Here is a 19,454-nt window from a genome sequence, read left to right on the forward strand (position 1 = left end):
TAGAATATGAGAGATAAATTGACAATCATGATAACACAGTATTTGTCCTTAGCAGACCCAAGACTGGTACTTGCTGTTGCTACCTCAAGTCAGCCCATAGAGAAGCTGGGACAGGACCACAGTTCTCTCCTACCGCCCCAACCGCCCCGCCCCCCTCACCCCGCACTGATTTTAACGCTGCTTTTTGCCTGGCCAAAGTCCCCTATCCAAGCTGCCGTTTGGAAACAGTACCTAGGATTTTAAGACACTTCACTCTTTCCCCCTATCCCTAAACACAGTTATTTAATTTCTCTAGTTCCCTGATACTACTTCATTATTAAGAAAAACAGCGATAAATTCCATTGAGTCATAATAGGATGTGAATGACTGACAACCCAAGCAAAATGTGTACCTTCCCACCAGTGCTTACAGTTTGAAAGAACAGCTGGCGGACACGAAGTCGTCTCTAATGACACATTTTCTGAGAAAGTCGTTTTGGTCAGAGGACCTTGGTGGTGTCCCCAGGATCACCACTTACTTCACTTTGCTCCTAATACATTTTTGCATATTTATTTTCCACCTGAAACTAACACTTCGAGATGAATTCAGACAAATTGTGAGGGTCAGCAGGAGTTCCTCAGTGTGGGTAACCTATAGCTCCTGCTTCCAGAGCAAGTGATTCTAAGCAAAATCAGTCTTTATTGTCACCAATATCTCCCTTAACAGATATTCCCTTCCTTTCAACCAAAGGAGTTGGGGAAAGACCAACAGAACTGCTGATTTGGGAATTTCCAAGTTTCATGAAGTTTCCTTGGGCCACAGCCCAACTGGACATATAGTCAGTGGTTCAGAATTAAAATAGTCTACTCTTTCCCCCAAGAGCCCAGGCTCCACAATGTGTACAGAATATTGTGTGAGCCCAAGCCCTGGGAACCACAGGACCCCTCTAGGTTGAAAAGCCATCATTTCCCTTGCGTATTTTAGTTACATGCAGATGTTGCCATGATTGTATTTGGAGTCTTTAACCTTTCCCTGGACACCATTGGTTTCTGTGACCATTTAGACTTTATGTATGTGCAGCGCACTCTGAAGCAGTCTCTCTCTGGGTGTGAAATAACACACTCTGCTTTCCTTCTCTTCTGCCTTTTTATTTTTCCTAGCCAGTGGTGGCTGCTCCGTCACTGTGGCTTTCTTAAACTAGTCCATCTAATACTCCGCTCTGTCTGCCTGATCACAAAAAGGTCAAAAGAGGATCTCAGTTGCTGAGGGAGTGCGTTTTCACTGTAACTTTGATTGTAAGTGATTTTAATTCATTGTTAGGTTTGCCTGTTTCCATCTTTCACAAGTTGTTCGGTGCTTGTTGACTGAGTGTGTGTGTGTGTATGTGTGTGTGTACATTACAAGTTCAGTAGTGACACTTGAACAGAATAAAGTCACTGTTTGGCTATATGTCTTTTAACCTTCTTTTTTTTTTGCTTTATGGCCTTTCGGTGTTTTTCAGAATGATGTAAGAATAACATTGAATGTGGGGGAGTCAAATCACTCCTTGTTTCGCGTTATTCTGAGATACGTTAACCCTGGAACTGAAGCAGTATCTGGTCATATAACTATTTATCCATCCTGGGGTAAGGCAAGTAGGTAAAATTTCAAGCCTCTTTTCAATTAAGAAATAAGTAGTGAAACACTTTCTCTGATTTTCACAAAGTTGATCACCCTTAGATGTCAAGCCTGGCTCATGGTCTGGTTAGACAGCTCTCTGGGTACCCTGTCATTTATTACCGTTCATTCCCTAAACAATCGCTTACGTTTTGCTATTAAATTTGTCATTAACTCTCATTTAAAAAATAGATATAACCACCTGTGTACCTTGGCTGAACCCCATGGGTTATGATGTCTTCACTGAGCAGAGCTAATTTATAACTCATTCATGGTGTAGCGGGTGTCACCTCTTCGGTGTTACCTGAGAGACTTTGGCCTGCCATCCTAAATTCTTCCATTGTTTCAAACCAACCAAATAGTCAGAGGAGAAATGGGGATAGGGATTTTTCCTACGAATTCTGTAAAGCACAAAGCCCAAAAGAGCTCCAGAAGGAAGCTGCAGACCTGACTCAGGGGCGAGAAATTCCCGAGGTCAGAGGGACAAGAGAAGAGAGCACAACCTCGCCACAGGCAGAGAGAAGTCCTGGAGGTGTGTTCTTCAAGGTCTGAGGGCTTCTACCTGTCCTGGAAACAGATTCCAAGAAGCATTTGGAATTTTATAAGGACACAAAATGGCACCAATGGAAATCTAATTTGGGATCAAGATGTGTACCATCTTTGCCAAGTGTCCATGGTTCATTCAGAATGAGGAAAGAAATGATGGCATTTCCAAGTTGTGTCAGCCCAGCTTGCATGGCTGGAGGTTGCTTAACCCATAGAAAGAACTAGCAGGCTTACTTCGTCATTTACGAGCACTTCAGCACCCATTTCCTCACATCATAAGAACTTTGCAAACGGAAGAGAGTTGAAGAGAAAACAGAGCTGAAAGGTTTAGTCAATTGCCAGGCACAGCTGGATGTTTGTAGACAAAGTCTTCAGACTCCAAACTCTTAACAGGCTCTTCTGCCTCCTAATGACAATAACAGCAGCAGTTTGCCCTTGTTAACTCAGATAGTTGAAATTTGTTTTGCTTTGTTTCCTTGACCTCCCGGACACCTTTCCCCTAAGTCTGAGTTGGGAGCCCCAGTTATGTTGTGTCTTGTAATAACTTGTGCCTCTTCCCAAATACCACTGTCCAGACTGGGCCACATTCTCCACTTTCTTCTGTCTGCTGGTCCTTATTCCTCACTTCTCCTGTCCTCACCAGCAGGGAGCAAAGGCCCTGCTTAGCGTTTACTGCCTTGTCACCAGAACTTAGTTCCAAGCCTGGCACATAGTAGGCCCCCATCAGTTTTTGTAGAACAAGAGTGTACACAAGGATTTGGAGAATATAATTCTTTGGAAGAAAAAGTGTCAATTGAACTCAGGTGCAACAGTTTATTTCTTTCTGAATCTCTTGCAGAAGGTCCTCCTTTTGTTGAATGCAGAAGAAAATGTATTTTGTCCTGAAAACAGAGAGTGAAGCTTTTTCTTATGCGTGTTCAAAGATTAAAATGTACAAATCACATATGCTGTAGTCCCAGCTACTCGGGAGGCTGAAGTGGGAGGACTGTTAGAGCTCAGGAGTCTGAGGCTGTCAGGAGCTATGATTACATCTGTGAATAAGCACTGCACTCCAGCCTGGACAACATAGTGAGACGCTGGCTTTAAAAAAAATCACGTACAAACAAAAATGGAAAAAATAATTTAGTAGCTAATGTAATATATTGAACACTTACTATATGCAAGGAACTTTCCTAAACTGTTTGTGAGTATTAATATATTAATAAGTTAAACAATTATTTATAATCCCAGTGTAGATAGCATTGCTAAAATCTTATCAATATCCTTTAGCCTATTTAATACATATGCATTTGTGTAGTACAATTTTTAAAGATAAAATCAGTAAATGTGATCAGTACATATCATCTTAAACTGTTTGAGATGTAAACTGAATGTTCAAAACTGAGTGTCTAAAATCATAACACTGACTGATAGAAAAGGGCCTTAAGCAGTTCTTTGTATTTCTGATAGGTGCTGCTCAAAGCAAAGAGATCACCTTCCTGCCGAGTAAGGAGCCAGCCCTTGTCACCGTCCCCGGAAACGGGTTTGCAGACCCATTTTCAATCACCCCAGGAATATGGGTTGCTTGTATTAAGGCAGAAGGAGTCCTTCTGGTAAGACTTGGTTCCGAATGGAGAGCTCTTGTGGGATTTTTCCTACCTCAAAATGGTTCCATCCAAGACTGTAATCCACAGCAATCATAAAATATCAAAGTCATTGGTGGTTTTAGAGACAGGAATTATTCAGCCCCAGCCTGAGGAAGCTGTAGTGACATTTGCCATCAAATGACATAGGAACCAACTTGAAGTATCTTTTGTATCCTTCCAGCTAGCTTCTCTTGGACCAAAAAAAAAAAAAAAATATATATATATATATATATATATATATATACACACACACACACACATAAAATGTGTCATGAAGACTCTTAAGTTATCAGAACAAATTCAAAGCCATCATGAGCATGTGGCTTCACCCTTCCAAAGCTTGTTTGGGATTTTCCAGCATGAGTCAGAAGTATATCTAAAAAAATAAGCCTGCCTGGAGATTGTATAGAACCAAGTAAGAAGAACCTAGAAGACAAGAAGATAGGAATTTCAGTAAAGTTCTTGAAGGTGGAAAGAGAAGCAAGAGGTTACAGGAGCCACTGCTTCTCCCTGACACTCTCCACTTTCTTCTGCATTAAACCTCACACAGGTTTATTCTCACCAAACAGATTGCCTACAACAGAGAACCCTTTATTTGGGAAAGGCTGTGTCTGCAAACACCTAATAGAACAGACAGAGAAGCCGTGGGGAGTTGGAAGGGTGAAACCTGCTCTCTGAGACAGCCCTCTTTGCTGTGTGCTTTAAGGTCTGCTTTACTTCATAGAAGGTCTTTTCAAAATAAAGTCCTAGGGAAAAGTTTGGTTCATGTTCCCAGAGTGGAAAACAAAGCTTTTCCTTCTGGCACAACCCTGTTTATTGACCATGTTAGCAAATCTTAAGCAGGTCCCTTAATTCGAATCCTGCCTCTTCCAATCCTGCCAGTTACTTCTTCCACACAGCAGGGAAAATACTGATCTTAATAGTTCCTTCCAAATCTGGGATCTTACAAGGGTAACACGAAGGTTTGCGCCATCCATTCAAGACAGCAAAGGAAGTTCAGGAGGTCTCTGTTCTCCTTGTATCTTCTTAGTAGGAAGCTTTATTGCTTTTTTAAAAAGTTCAAGAATATTTCACAGATGGTAGGAATGAGGCAGAGGAAAGTTCCATTGATATCAGTAATGGGTACAAAGTTGGACTCATGGAAAGTAGAAGTTCATTATACAAGTTACTATTTGGGCCTGGAAGATGCCTAATGACATTTAGTCTGTGCAATTGTGTAGTAATTCATATGTATGCCTCCTTATTATAATCCCATCATCTCTAAAAATACCTTATTGGGTGTCTATTATCGACCTTCACTGCTGTAGTACCTGTGAGAGTATAAAGTTATGAGGAGAGAGGAGATATGGTCCCAGCCTCAGCGAACTTACTAATAGAACAGTAACCATTTTAAAATTTCAACTTACTGAGTCCCCTGAGACACAATCTCCTACTTTCCCCCCTTACACATTTCTCTCTGAGGAGAGAAAAAGCCTGTGGTGTGTGTATGAGCTCTTCACAGTTGAGGCAAACATTCCCTCCTGTCTTCCCTCTGTAGATGCGCGCTGCTGCCAGAACGGCTGGGGGCTGCCAGTCATCCACATCCCAGAAGCCTGTAGCTCTGCTCTTCCCTGAAGAGCTGCTTAGCTGAATTTATGTTGTGGGCTTCGTTTGGCGCACTCAGTGGAACATGTTCTTCCTCTCGTTTCTTGGGACAGGCAGTAGGCCAGTTCCATTGTGTGAATCACCAACATCACAAGGCATCACTTTTGATACCATGCCGTTTGAGCGTTACTTGGGTGTGGGAGTAGAAAATGATCCACGTTCAGTGTTCTGTACTGGTGAAGGCAATCAGCATTTCCACAGAACATCACGTCAATTGACAATGCATAATCTTTGTTAATTTGTGAATTTATAAACAACCCAGGAGAGACAGTAAAGCTTCTGCTGAAACTCGAAGAATAAAAATGTTCACACTGACAAGTTTCTCTCTGATATGTAAAGAATCTTCCATGAGTGGTTGTTTGTGTTTTGGTGAGTCAGGTTGAAGAACAAAGCGGTTGATATGGAGAGTTCAGTGACTTCAGCTGGTTATTATTGATTTAACTAGCATGTTTGATGATTTTATAGCCAAAGCAGGGCTACCATCAAAATGAGTGATTCTCCTTTTGCTCTTTATTTACTAGGATTACCTGGTACTCCTCCCCAGGGACTACTATGAAGCCTCTGTGCTGCAGCTGCCGGTCACAGAACCATGTGCCTACTCAGGATCTCCCCAGGAAAAGTCAGTATGGGGCAGAAGGTGCAGCCACATCATTGGGGTCCTCTCAATTAGGAGCCTTTAATGCAAACTTTCATGAGGTATCTCAGGACCACTCCAGCAGCATGATGCTTAGAAAAATTAGTTGTAATCTTCCTCTGTGTCTTACTTGTGACCTTCAAATAAGAGTCACAAAGCACTTTGCATACCATAGCTGGCTTAGTCAGGAGTGGCTACCACCCTCGAGCATGTGGGAATGTTGGTGCATGCCCAAGTAAATGCCCCCAAGGTCAGTCCTGCATCTGGTGAGAGGAAGAGCTTAAAATAGAACCCAGGTTTGTGGACCTTTGTTTCTTCTCTTCCCCATGCAGATGAAAATTTATTGCTTAATTATTGTAGCAGACACTTAATAAGAGTTTGTTGAAGGGTGATGAATGAATGATGTGAATGACTGAGAGTCTTTGGGGATGTACTTTGATATTCCGTTTGATGTTTTCACTTGTAACCATTGATTTTGTTGTTGCTGTTGTTGAAGTTGCTTGCTCTACCAGCATTTGCCAGTGACCAGGTTCCCCTGTACCCTGGCTTGTGAGGCCAGACACTTCCTGCTTGATGGGGAGCCAAGACCCGTGGCAGTGAGGCAGCCCACACCTGCACACCCCGTCATGGTGGAACTCAGTGGAAAACAGGTGGGGGAGCCTTTTATTTATTATCGAAGTTGTTACTACCTCCCCACCTGTGTCTGCTGAAAACACTTGGCCACAGTTGCTTCTCAAACTGAGAGGAAGCTGGAAGAATTTCTTGGTGGTGTTTATCAACATTTGCTGAGCTCTCTGATTTGGGGTGGGGCTGGATGGTACACTACATGGAGCCATGTTCAGCTTGTTCTTTGAGCACTTTCTAGACATGACGGGGGATGTGGGCAGCCATAGAAACCTTTCTTTTTAGTTATCTAAACTAAAAGGGGGCATCCTGTTCTCCCTGATTCAGGGCAAGATTTCTCTTAAAAGACAGATGAGACTCAATCCAGTAAGCCTGCAGAAATGACACAGCTTACCCTAAAAGGATACCACACTCACTCACTGTTCAACCTAATAGCTGAATTCCTTGAGCTCAGAATCCGGAACGTCTCCACCCCAGGGCACCCACCTCATGGCGTGGAGTTCAGGTTACTACAGGTCTTGGTATTACTTCTCTTCCAGGAGTTCTTCAAACTTCAGAACCAAATTTAGGATCATAGATTTGAGTTAGAGCTATAGGATATCAACCATAACAATACGAACACACAGCACAACACTTCAAAATGAAGACACTGGAAAAAGCTTCCTTGACTATATTTTTATTCTTTGCTTTCTATAACATCTCTGTTTTATCTTTTTGAGGAAAATATTCATTTGGGGGATTACATTTGTGGGATGAAAATATATGTGAAATTAATTGTAACTGAACATTTAGATGTGTACATATTTGTAAACTACATGTCTATCATTTTGAAGGCAGCAGTTAAAGGATTTAAGTCTATTTCTTAAGTAAAGTCTTCATTAGAATTTTCATTCTACAAAATAATATATCCCTGTTGTAACAAGTAAAACAATATAGATCTGCATAAAAAACCTAAATGATCTTCCCTCTACTCCATTCTAATAGTAAGTTCGATGTATCCCTCCCTACCCATGCTATGTGTATATACACACATACATGTATATAGGTATGGGTTTATACATATATACATAAAAATGCACATACACACATATAAATACAGATATATGTGTGTGTATGTGTGTGTGTGTGTGTTTGTGTGTTCCTTAGACAACAGGATGTACAGTTGAAAAGGACTAACCCCCAGGAAGTGATGCTGGTGATTCATTAAGGAGGTTCTAACCTCTGATTTAACCCAGAGCTACAGCACAGAGCTAGTCAGCAGGACCTCGACTCTTTTACATTACAGAAATATTTTATTTCACTATCTCTAATTTAGAAGTTATCCAGCTTATTGATTCAGTTTAATTTCTACTTTTAAAACTTTCCTATTGGCTGTTTATCATATTTACTTTTTCTTGTCTTTTCTGCCAGTTCTTGTTTCAAAACTTCATGTACTTTTAAGTGGAAGTTCCTCCTTCATTTATCTTTTTAGTATCCTAAAGGCCTTGGAGCCAGGTGTATTTCAGAATTCAGAATTTTAAGATTTGAGAAAAGATAACATCTCCAGTGAGGTCTGGGATAATATCCCATAATCAAACAGGTTAATAGTTCTTCAGTGAAAAGCATGAATAGGCTCACATAGTGAGACACATACTGACTATATACATAGACTTATATCAGTTTAGGTCAGACTTTCCCAGCAAATGATCATTGGTTAGGGTAGGTTTGCCACCAAAACAGTTACAAAACCTATTTTCTTTTCAGAGGTTGGAGATGTCAGATCATGGACCAGTATATTTAAAGTCTTTGTCAGTTTATTCCATAAAATTCATCTCATCTGAAGTGAACTCATCTTCTGATTGATGATTTTGTTACCTGTCTTCCTTAATATTCTATTTCTTTATGTGTTTTGAAATTTTGTTTACAGGCTTATTGGCTTATTTTGAATGAGAGGTTTTTATCCTATCCTTCTTTCACATCTGTTTCAGCCTGGTAGTTTTGCATTGTCTTACCTTTCCACTGGATCCTTAGCCCAGGAGCAGGCGTTACAGTGTGCCTTCTCTATTGTTGTGACATTGAAGATTGCACAGATTCAGACACTGACCCCATGAATGGCTTAGCTCAGTTCTTGGTCATAAGGCCACATATTTGAGTTTTGGTTCCCAAATTCTGTAGCTTCTTTTAAAAATTTATTTATTTTTATATATTTAGGGGTGTAAGTTTAGGTTTCTTTTCTTTTCTTTTCCTTTTTTGTTGTTGTTGTTGAGACAGAGTCTCACTCTTGTTGCCCAGGCTGGAGTGCAGTGTTGCAATCTCAGCCCACTGCAACCTCCACCTCCTGGGTTCAAGTGATTCTCTTGACTCAGCCTTCTGAGTAGCTGGAATTACAGGCATGTACCACCATGCCTAGCTAATTTTGTACTTTTTGGCAGAGACAGGGTTTCTCCATGTTGTTCAGGCTGGTCTCAAACTCCCAACCTCAGGTGATCTGCCTGCCTCTACCTCCAAAAATGCTGGGATTACAGGGGTGAGCCACCGTGCCTGGAGAAGTACAGGTTTCTTACATACATATATAACATAGTGGTGAAGTCTGCGTTTCTAGTGTACCCATCACCCAAATAGTGAATGTTGTACCTAATAGTTTTTCAACACTTACCGCCCTCTCATCCTCCCACCTTTCATAGTCTCTAGTGTCTATTATTGAACTCTGTATGTCCATAAGTACCCATCATTTAGCTCCCATTTATAAGTGAGAACATGCAGCTTCTCATATCCATAACTCAAGAGGCAGATTGGAAGCAATTTTTAAGCTTCTCTTTTAATTTGAACATCTTTATCTTCAAAAAATGTGCCTGGATCTGGCCACCGTCTCTTACGGTGCATGTTTTGTTGTTCTGTTTACTCTGCATGAGCTGAACTGCTGACCTAAATAACCTGCTTCCAGACCTGGAGGACAAGAGGCTTGTGACTTCAGTCCCATTTGGGGTTTTTCTTTAACTTACATTTTATCATGTATTTACTTTTGATTCCAAATATATCTTTTTGTGTTTTTTTTTTTTAAGTGTTTTATCCAGAGTTGCTATCTCTTGGAGCAGAAGGGGTACAGCAAATGTGAATTCTCTGTGCCGACTGAACCAGAAGTCACCCATCTTTAAAAAATGCTAACCTATTTTTATTAAAATCCTCCTCCTCTCTCCCACAACTCAGCCACTGCACCGTACTCCTCCCCTTCAAAACAAAACTCCTCCAAAGTATTGTCTACACTCTCTGTTTCTAATTCTTTATGCCCCACTCACATCTCAACCCACTACAGTCTGGCTTTCACTTCCCACTCCATTAAATTTTGTTTGCCAGGTTTCCAATGAGGTTTTTGTCACTAAATCCGACGGATATGGTTCAGTCCTCATCTGTTTAACATCTCGGCAGCTGTCAATACCTGATGGACGCTCCCTGCATTCCCAAACTTTCTCTTGTTTTTCATAATCTAAGAGCTGTCTTAAAAATTTAAAAATTATCGACAACCTGGTTTTCTTTCTATCTCTCTCATCACTTCCTCAAAATATCGTTTGCAGGCTTATCCTCCTCTGTCTAGCCATTAGGTGTTAGAATTTGTCAAGGCTCAGTCCTAGGCCTCATTACTCTATGTTCTGTCTCAAGGAGTCTCATCTATGGCAATTGTATCCGACCCACCTCCACACAGATACCTCCCATGTTGGTATGCCTCGTCATACCTCTGCTTTTATATGCAAACCAGCAAGTCTGCCTTCCTTCCTAACATCGCCTCTTTGATGTTTCAGAGCAATCTCAAATTCCGTTTCAGTATTCCCTACCTAAGTTAATGCCACTACGATCCATCTAATTGCATTCTTAGGGTCATTTAGGACTTCTCCCATTCTTTCCTTCACCCAAACCGATCCATCCATGAGTATGCATCCCAAACTTTTCTTGGCATTCTCCTTCTTTCTCTCTTGTCCAACATGCAATCATTTTTATGAGAATCTCTGTAGAAGCCTCCAAATTAGCCCACTCACATCTGCTCTGCCCATTGCACCTCTTGATCTGTTCTCCAGACTATAGCCAGCACTCACATTCTGATGGGAATATGTGATCAACACTTTTTGCTTTTAGGATAGAGACAAAGATTTTAATGTGGCTTATATGGCTGCCCTTTCTACGTCCCAATTTTGTTATACCCCCTCCTGCTCTCTGTTTCTCTGTTCCTCTGACCTACCTTCAGTCTCTTGGACTTGCATTATATGGGACCCTACAGCTTTCTATGTTGTATGTAGCCTCCTACCGTAAGCCTTTCCCTCTACCAAAACACTCTTCTTTCCCTATGGCCTGATTGTCTTCTCCTTGTCCTCCACACTCACCTAAGTTGCTGCTTCTTCAAGGAAGCCTTCCCTTCTCCCTCATCTCCTTGACTAGCTCAGGCCCCTGTCTTATACCTCTGCAGAACATTTGTCACATGTGGTTTTATGCTGTATGTGTCTAGTTATCTACTTACTTGATTCAGGTCTGTCTGAGGGAATGTCTGTCTTGCCTCCAATTATATGCCTATCACCTGGCTGGTGGACTGGCATAGTGTAGGTATTCAGTAGTATTTTGCTGACCAAATCATTTGAATCCTCAATTTGTCATCAGACATGTTACTTATCCCTTTTAGTTTTGTATGGGCAACAGATTTGATAAACCCACCTTCTATATCATTATCCTGAAACACTAATAACTAGTAGAGGTCAGGTCTGTGCCACAGATCCAGAAATATTCCCCCAGTTTGACACTGATTCCATTTAAGTTCCTTTTGTAAAGATCAATGATGCACATAAATAATCACAACAGCAAACAGTAAAGTTTCTGTTTGCCATCTTTTATATCTTTTATCTGAGTTTCTCAAACCTGACGTTTCCCATCAAATGTACCTTAAACTCCTCAAACAAGTCTTCCAAAAAGTAATCCATAAAATTTAGAGTGGAAAGAGTAGCAGAAATTTATAATAGAGTACAAGATAGAACTTGCCGCCAGTAATAACTTCTGGGAGAAAATCTGACACCTCATCGACCTGTGAGTGCTTTGTGGTGGGGTAGTGACAGTCAAGCTCTTGTCTGGAGATGCCCAGGGGTGAAATGCTGGCAATAACCACTCCACATGGTGCACTGGCAGAGCCATATTTCCCTCTATAACATAGAGTCAAAACTGGTGTGGATGAGGCACATTCTTTCCCGGGGGGATGTCTTTCTATTATTTAAGTGACAGAAAAAAAAAAATCACTGTGGAAAATAGCAGTTATGTGGTTCAGAGTCATTCAGAAGGAATACCAAATGTGAATTTCCTAAGGCAGGGAGAGGGAGGACCATTTTAATTAAGTGTGGTAAAGCTTGCCTGGGCCTGAGCTTGCAGGCGGAGGTGGGTTACACTGCTGAGGAATACAGTTCTAATATTGGCTCAGGCATTAAATATGCAAACACACTTTGACCCAGCGATTCAACTTCCAGGAATCTTACAAAAATACTAGCATTAGGATATATGTGTGGTGATCATATAGCATTGTAGATTTTAGGGAAAATTAAATACAACCTGTGTCCCTCAATATGGAATTAAATCTTTTTATATTCATAGTAGAGAATGGTAGACAGCTATTCAAAAAAATGAAATATATTTGCATGTATATATTTTTGCAATAGACATAGAAATGCCATTGAGTAAAAAAAGCAAGTCATGGTAAAAGGCAATAATCATATTTGTGCTTATTATATGTCAAATACACTTCTGAGAGCTCTATATGTATTCACTTAATCCTCAGAACCATCTTGAGGGGGAGTACTATTGTTATCTGCATTTTACTAAGGAGAATACTGAAGCATACAGATATTAAGTAACTTGCACAAGCTCACATAGCTGGAGGCTGTCTGATTCCAGACCCCAAGCTCCTAACCAGTAGGTGATATCAGGGGAGGGCACACTTTTTCTGTAAAGGGACATAGTAAATATTTTTCATTTTGCAGGCCCTGTGGTCTCTGTCATCATAGCACAAAAGCATCCCTAATTGCCTACTATGATCACAGTTTTTTTTTTAACAAAACAAACCGTGTGTGCATATTTGGGCATAGAAATGGTCTGGAGGCTGGGTGCAGTGGCTCACACCTGTAATACCACACTTTGGGAGGTCAAGGCGGGCAGATCACTAGGTTAGCAGTTCAAGACCAACCTGGCCAACATGGTGAAACCCTGTGTCTACTAAAATTACAAAAAATAGCTGAGTGTGGTGGCAGGCACCTGTAATCCCAGTTGCTTGGGAGGCTGAGGCAGGAGAATCACTTGAAACCGGGAGGTGGAGGTTGCAGTGAGCCGAGACCATGCCATTGCACTCCAGCCTGGGTGACAGAGCGAGACTCCATCTCCAAAAAAAAAAAGAAGAAAGAAAATGGTTTGGAAATATGTAAACTATTAATAGTCCTTATCCCAGGAGCAGGTGTGTGTGTGTGTGTCACTTTTACATCACTTCCCTTAATACTCATCAGTACTTCATTTTTACTTCAAGTTTTAGAATGTCTTTTACCTTGGGAAATAAGCAGCAAAACCATTCCTGGGTAGAAAGAGTAGAAGCCTCTCTAAATAGGGCTGCCAGATTTAGAAAATAAAAATAGAAGATGCCCCATTAAGTTGTTCAAATAAACAATGAATAATCTTTTGTTATTTATTTCCATTTAAAATGTAACAGGGCACCATGTGTTTTATCTGGCATCTCAACCTGTAGGATGTTATTTCTTACTTGGATGACATATAAAACTACTTCCAGGGTGTCTTCTGGGATCTATGATGCTGATGCAAGTGTGGCCAGTACATGTCACAGCTGGATCACAGTCCGTCTGCTTGGCCTCTCTGACAGGTGGAATTGCATCTGCGGCTGCACGTCCCACAGGTTGGCCACTATGTGGTTGTGGTCGAGTATTCCATGGAGGCAGCCCAGCTCTTGGAGGTTGATGTGAATGTGAAGAGCCCTGGGTCTGTTCTGGCAGGCCAGGTGAACATTTACAGCTGCAAGTACAGGTACTCAGTCCCACCATGGGAATTCCTCTGTAAAGGAGCAATGAGGAAATCTGCCTTAGGAACTTTGGCTGTTATCTGCATTGGGAAGTTGTTTTCTTTTTGAGGCAGCTCTTGAAAACAAGCAGGTGACTAGTTGTGTGGTCCAACGTCATCACCAATGTGAGTAGTGGGAGTCCTCTCTATGGGCAGTGTAAAAATGTGGCATTTTCTTTAAAAGCTGTATGCTGTACTTAGCAGTTTGGCTCAGATCCACATGACACAACACAACCTCTTTATTTGATTCTCTATCACTCAGGTGTGGTGCAATGAACTCGCTGCTCTCAGCTCAAAGGCTGTGTTAAGTACCTGAGTGCATAGCGTAGGGAAGAAGACGCCTTCTCAGTAATGTTAGGGGGTACACACCTATTTTTGCAACATACCTTCAGGACTGGGGATAATTAATACTTGATGATTGTCACATGGAAAAAAAAATTGACAAAGGACTTCAAAGTTTGCACTGAGGATGTTCTTCTCTTCCAAGAGCACTGTCTGACAAGGGTTTATTAAAAATGGTTTTGTTTGCATAATATTTCAAGATGCATGCAAATGTTCAGAGCATGCTTTAATTAAAGAATCAGCACAAGGGTGTTTCCACATGAAATTACTTGAATAATAAATGGCACTGGAAGTCAGAGTCCCTTGAAGCAGCAGATGGAGCGCTGCAGTAAACCCATCCAGTTCTTGGCCAAGGCCGTGAACATTGTGTAACTACTACTTTCGTGTTACTTTTTGTCAAACCCAAGATGACATGAAGCAATGGACATTTTCCCTGTTGTGAAAATGGAAACAGACAAACAAAAACTTATCCAAAGAGTTACTTTTCATAGCTTAGAATGGAAACTTTTATGAGAATTGATCAAATGGCTATTGAATCAACATCATGCCCTCAGCAACCCTAAACAAGCAGCTATGGCCTTTGCCTTTGGGTGATGATAGAACCAAACAAGGTAATTATATTTGGCTTTTCAACAGGAGCACAAAATGGGCCTAACAGTGTTCCTTGGGGATGTTCTGTCATTATTTGAAGGCATGAGCTGCATCTATAGATAAAATCAGCAACCACTGGAATGTCCACTCCCAGATGGGTGGGTCGCCAGCTCACCCAGGGCCTGGAGACTGTTAGCCACAGGGCCTGGGGCAGGGTTTCTCCATGCTCTTGTGTCCATGCCCACCCACTGGTTCAGCTCTCCGCTCCTTCTACCTCCAGATCCCATGGCTTGACTACTGTTGCTCAGGATACAAAGTAGAGACGGCTAAGGGGGAAGGAAGAAATATTCCTAATAACCCTGATGACTCTGAATCATCTCAGAAGAGCTCTGAGAGTATCTGTGCCAAGGAGAGGAGTGGTTTCAAAAACAAAGAAAGAAAGGACACCCTTTCTGGACACCATGGTGGTTGTTTCACAACCTAAGTCTGAATGGAATTACTGAGAGTGAACTGCATGTCAGTCTGCGGATCACTCTGGCTCTGAACATGACAATACCGAAGTCCTGCTGTAGGAGTTTTTATCCTTAGAAATGCAGAACGGCGTGGTTTAGGAACAACTTTCATTGTGTTTTAACCACTCCAAAGAAAGTCCTGTTGTATTTTGTCATATGGCTAAAACATTTCCTCTTTCTCTTCCTTGCCTGTCATGTGGATAAGTGAAAATGAACAGGCCACAAGTATGAGAGTCCAAAAAATATATGGTGCAATTGGAAAATATTTGACCCTTAAAAACCTATGAAAGGCCCCCACAGCATTGCAGCATCTCCTGCTGAGGTTTGAACTTTTCCTAGCATTTCTCAAGCGAGCTCTAACAATGTTAAAACAACAACAACAAACAATATCCCAGCAGAATAGCCGTGGTGCTAATAGAAACACCACTTTTCAAAGTAGTCCTGTGAGAAATCTAATCTGCTCTCCATAAGAGAGATGATCGTTAGTGATTAATCTGGTTATTACTTAGACTATTTCTTAGGAGGCATTTAATATAGAATAAAGATAAAACAAAGTGAATCACTTAATATATTTAACCCTAGGATTATGCCTAAATCCGAAAGAATGTGTTTTAGTGGACACACACACACACACACACACACTCTCTCTCTCTCTCTCTCTCTCTCTCTCTCTCACACACACACACACACACACACACACACACAGTAATATGGGGAAAAGAAAACAATGGTTTATTAAGTTTCTAATATATACCACAAACTGGGCTTGGCTTTTTGTATAACTTATTTTAATTCTCACCAAAAAAAAAAAAATTGCCTAAATTATTTCAACTGTTCTCAGAAGTAGACCTTTGGTTTTAATGTGACACTGGTTTCAAATTATATTTACAGACAGAAAATTTGCAGCCAAGTATGAAGTCAGAAACATTACTCCAAAAGTACCTCCTCTAAGGGTTTTACCATTAAGTTATTTGATTCAAAACTGTGAGCTTTTAAATGTCCCTGAACTCTGTATCTCACTTGATGTGATGGAGGGAAGAGATACCACAGGTAGAAATGAAGAAGGAAGAAGGAGGACCAGATGGGGTTTTGGAAGCAAACTCAGGGTCTTTCCATGCTGGAGAAAGGCCAGCATGCTCACTGCCTTGGCATGGGATGGTGGCTGTCAGGCTAGTGGGTGACTTCAATTGTGAATAGTCCCAAGAATGTTGGCTGTGTCTTAGAGATCTGCAGTTACTTACCCTGGGGCCCTTTCTCTCAAGGACTAAACCTAGTACATCATCAAGCCAAGTAGAAAAAGTAAATGGGACCTTTAGCCCTGAGGGGTACAACACTGGCCACACGGGAAGGTGGAAGCTTCTTTTCCCCATAGAGATTGAGAGCTGCATCCGTCTTCAACTCATCGTGCAAGAAAATTCACTATAGTTCATTACATAATAAATAGGTAAAACCAAAGAGCAATCAGCCACCCCATTAGGATGTGCAGAATGAGGGCGATGCCGGGAATCAGGCTAAGAAAACTGTTTTCTCCTGCAGTGTTCTCTGCCGGAGTGCTGTGATCGATCATATGAGCCGCATCGCCGTGTATGAGCTGTTGGCAGATGCAGACATTCAGCTCAAAGCGCACATGGCCGGATTCCTTCTGGTATGCTCCTGTGTTGCCCATTGAATTTTGGAAGCATTTTGCTGATATCTCTATTTTTGTAAAGCTTATTAACATTTTTTCCTGGGGTTACATTACTCCTGTAACCTGAAAGAATTGCCAGTTTAATATTTATTCTTCCCACCTAGAACCTGACTCGCCTCTTCATTTGTTTGAGCCTTTTTGATATGGCCTAATAACATTTAATCATCATATTTAAGCACCTCTCACAAAATCCTATTACATTAATTTCTATTCATTTCTACTCTTATAAAGAAAACATTTTCTATTATTATATTTCCTAGTTTATCATTATTGCCAGAGTTTAGAGATGCCATTAGCTATTGTTTATTTTCTTTTCTATCTTACTATTTTATTATCATTTTATTATCTCTATTAGCTTCTTAGTAAATTTTATCAAAACTTAAAACTTACAATTACCTAATTTAAAAAATGGTTTCAAAAAGAATATCATTCAGTTAATCATATGTATATATTGTAAGAGTTAAAATATCAAGTGTGGCAGCTTAAATCATCTTATGCCCACTCTTGTAAGGGCATGACTTGAACATTGAGGATTATGATAACAGAGGCAGTGGGATCTGGCTCGAAAGGAAGGGGCCAGATTTACAATGAATATCTCAGGGAATTTAAGATTAAGTGTGAAGCAACTTCCTGTTACTGCTGATACTACACATGCATCACATCCTGGGAAATACCAGGCCAGCCTGTACTCATGTGTTTTAAATATTTGTGCCTGATAGTATTAAAAACTTTGAGCTTGCTCTTAAGAACAAACTGGAATTCAGTTTTTTAAAATTATAATTATAAAAGTATGGCTCCTTCTTAGAGCATAACAATTCAAGGGAATCTGACCTCTTCATCTTTTGAAATTATAATGGAGGTGGATCTTCATTTAAGAATAAGTTTTCCCTTTTTGAAGAAGTCAAATGCCATTCAGAGTCAGAACATTCTGCTGGCTAGAACATAAGCTTCATGAAGGCAGGGGTGTTGTCCATCTTGAACTTGTAAGACCCCCTAGTCTCTGTGGTACTCAACAAAAATGTTTGTTGTTGCTGCTGAATAACTTTGCAATCAAACTGGTAATACAGTTTTTATTTAAAATGAAGTGTATCGATCAATTAATTACTAAGTTTCTTGTGTGACTCAAAAACTAGCTCTGGAGAATGTTCCTTCATCAAAGGCCAAATGTGCCTGAAATAGGAGTCATCCTTTATTAAGAAAGGTAATTTCTAGCAGTGGCAGCCCTCACTTTGAAAGGCAGGCTTTCTGGCCACATGCCACATCACCTCGCTTCCTCTCAACCGGCCTAAAGAGCCAGGATGGGCACAGGGCAGGAGAGAAAAAACAGGCACTGAAAGAGTAATTTCTGAGCTTTCTTATGACTTTGTTCTCAGTTCTATTTATGTAAGTATTTCAGCAGTAATTCAGTCAGTAATCCTGTAAAACGGTAAAAAGGATTTGTTGCACATACTGATACCTGAGGACATGCCATCCTGCAGTATTTACTACTTTAAAATAATGATTAGAATAATTATGGATAAATTCTTTACTTAATAGCTTTTTTTAAAAAGTGTGCACTTTGGGAGGCCAAGGCGGGGGAATCATGAGGTCAAGAGATTGAGACTATCCTGTCCAACATGGTGACACCCCGTCTCTACAAAAAACACAAAAATTAGCTGGGCATGGTGGCACATGCCTATAGTCCCAGCTACTCGGGAGGCTGAGGCAGAAGAATTGCTTGAATCCGGGAGGCAGAGGTTGCAGTGAGCCAAGATCACACCACTGCACTCCAACCTGGCGACAGAATGAGGCTCTGTCTCCAAAAAAAGAAGAAAAAAAGAAAAACAGCATGTTTGGCCATACCATTGGTTTTGCTGGTAACTGCAATGTGCCTTTGTGCATTGTATTTGCTCAATAGCATCAAGTTTGTATCATACCCATTGAAGAATTCTCAGCCGAGTATGTGAGACCGCAAGTCCACTGCATTGCCAGTTACGGGCGATTTGTCAATCAAAGGTAATATGTTTCCTTCCTGTCTCCCCATTCATGCTCTGAGTGATACTGGGATGAGTATAAGGTCAAAAATTTATACTCAACATCAGAAATGATCACAATCCAAGGTGATAAAGTCTTGTGGTGGATTTAAAACAGAAAGAAAGAAAAACCAGCTGAATAATTTACCCCAACAGTCTTTCCAGAATTCCATAATATCAGAAAGCTGACACAGGAACAACCAGGGAAATGGTTAAGCTACCCCTGGAAGGCAGGAACCCTGAGTTCTATTCTGAGCCCTTGAAAAGATTCGTTTTGTTCACATCTTTTAATCTCTCTGTCTGAGACTCTTCATTTGGAAAACCATGAAAATAATGACCTATCTCATAACTATGTGATGAGAATCAGCTAACTAATGCCCATCTTATTAGGGTTTTGGTAAGGCTGTTTTGCTGTGGATTCAAAAACAACTTGTAGGCATGGTCATGAAATCTGGTGTGCATGGTTAGGACTGTAGGAGCCACCAACACAATGCAATTCTGGCTGTGCATGAAAGAGATGATGTATATTTTTTCTCTTTT

General features: G+C 40.8%; 1 protein-coding gene across 4 annotated transcripts in view; it reads left to right on the plus strand.

The window, feature by feature from the left end:
* The window catches only part of LAMA3 (laminin subunit alpha 3), a 261,611-nt gene that overhangs the window by 134,449 nt on the left and 107,708 nt on the right, over positions 1-19,454 (plus strand). For 2 of the 4 annotated variants that reach the window (XM_078347895.1, XM_078347896.1), the window contains 7 exons: positions 1,481-1,613; positions 3,631-3,773; positions 5,972-6,069; positions 6,581-6,734; positions 13,577-13,737; positions 16,752-16,860; positions 18,800-18,897. In XM_078347895.1, the coding sequence (XP_078204021.1) occupies positions 1,481-1,613; positions 3,631-3,773; positions 5,972-6,069; positions 6,581-6,734; positions 13,577-13,737; positions 16,752-16,860; positions 18,800-18,897 (896 nt within the window). The remainder of the gene's footprint in view (positions 1-1,480; positions 1,614-3,630; positions 3,774-5,971; positions 6,070-6,580; positions 6,735-13,576; positions 13,738-16,751; positions 16,861-18,799; positions 18,898-19,454) is intronic. The other 2 variants (XM_035270754.3, XM_078347897.1) reach the window with 1 other exon arrangement.

This window comes from Callithrix jacchus, chromosome 13 (assembly GCF_049354715.1).
Source record: "Callithrix jacchus isolate 240 chromosome 13, calJac240_pri, whole genome shotgun sequence".
Lineage (NCBI taxonomy): Eukaryota > Metazoa > Chordata > Mammalia > Primates > Cebidae > Callithrix > Callithrix jacchus.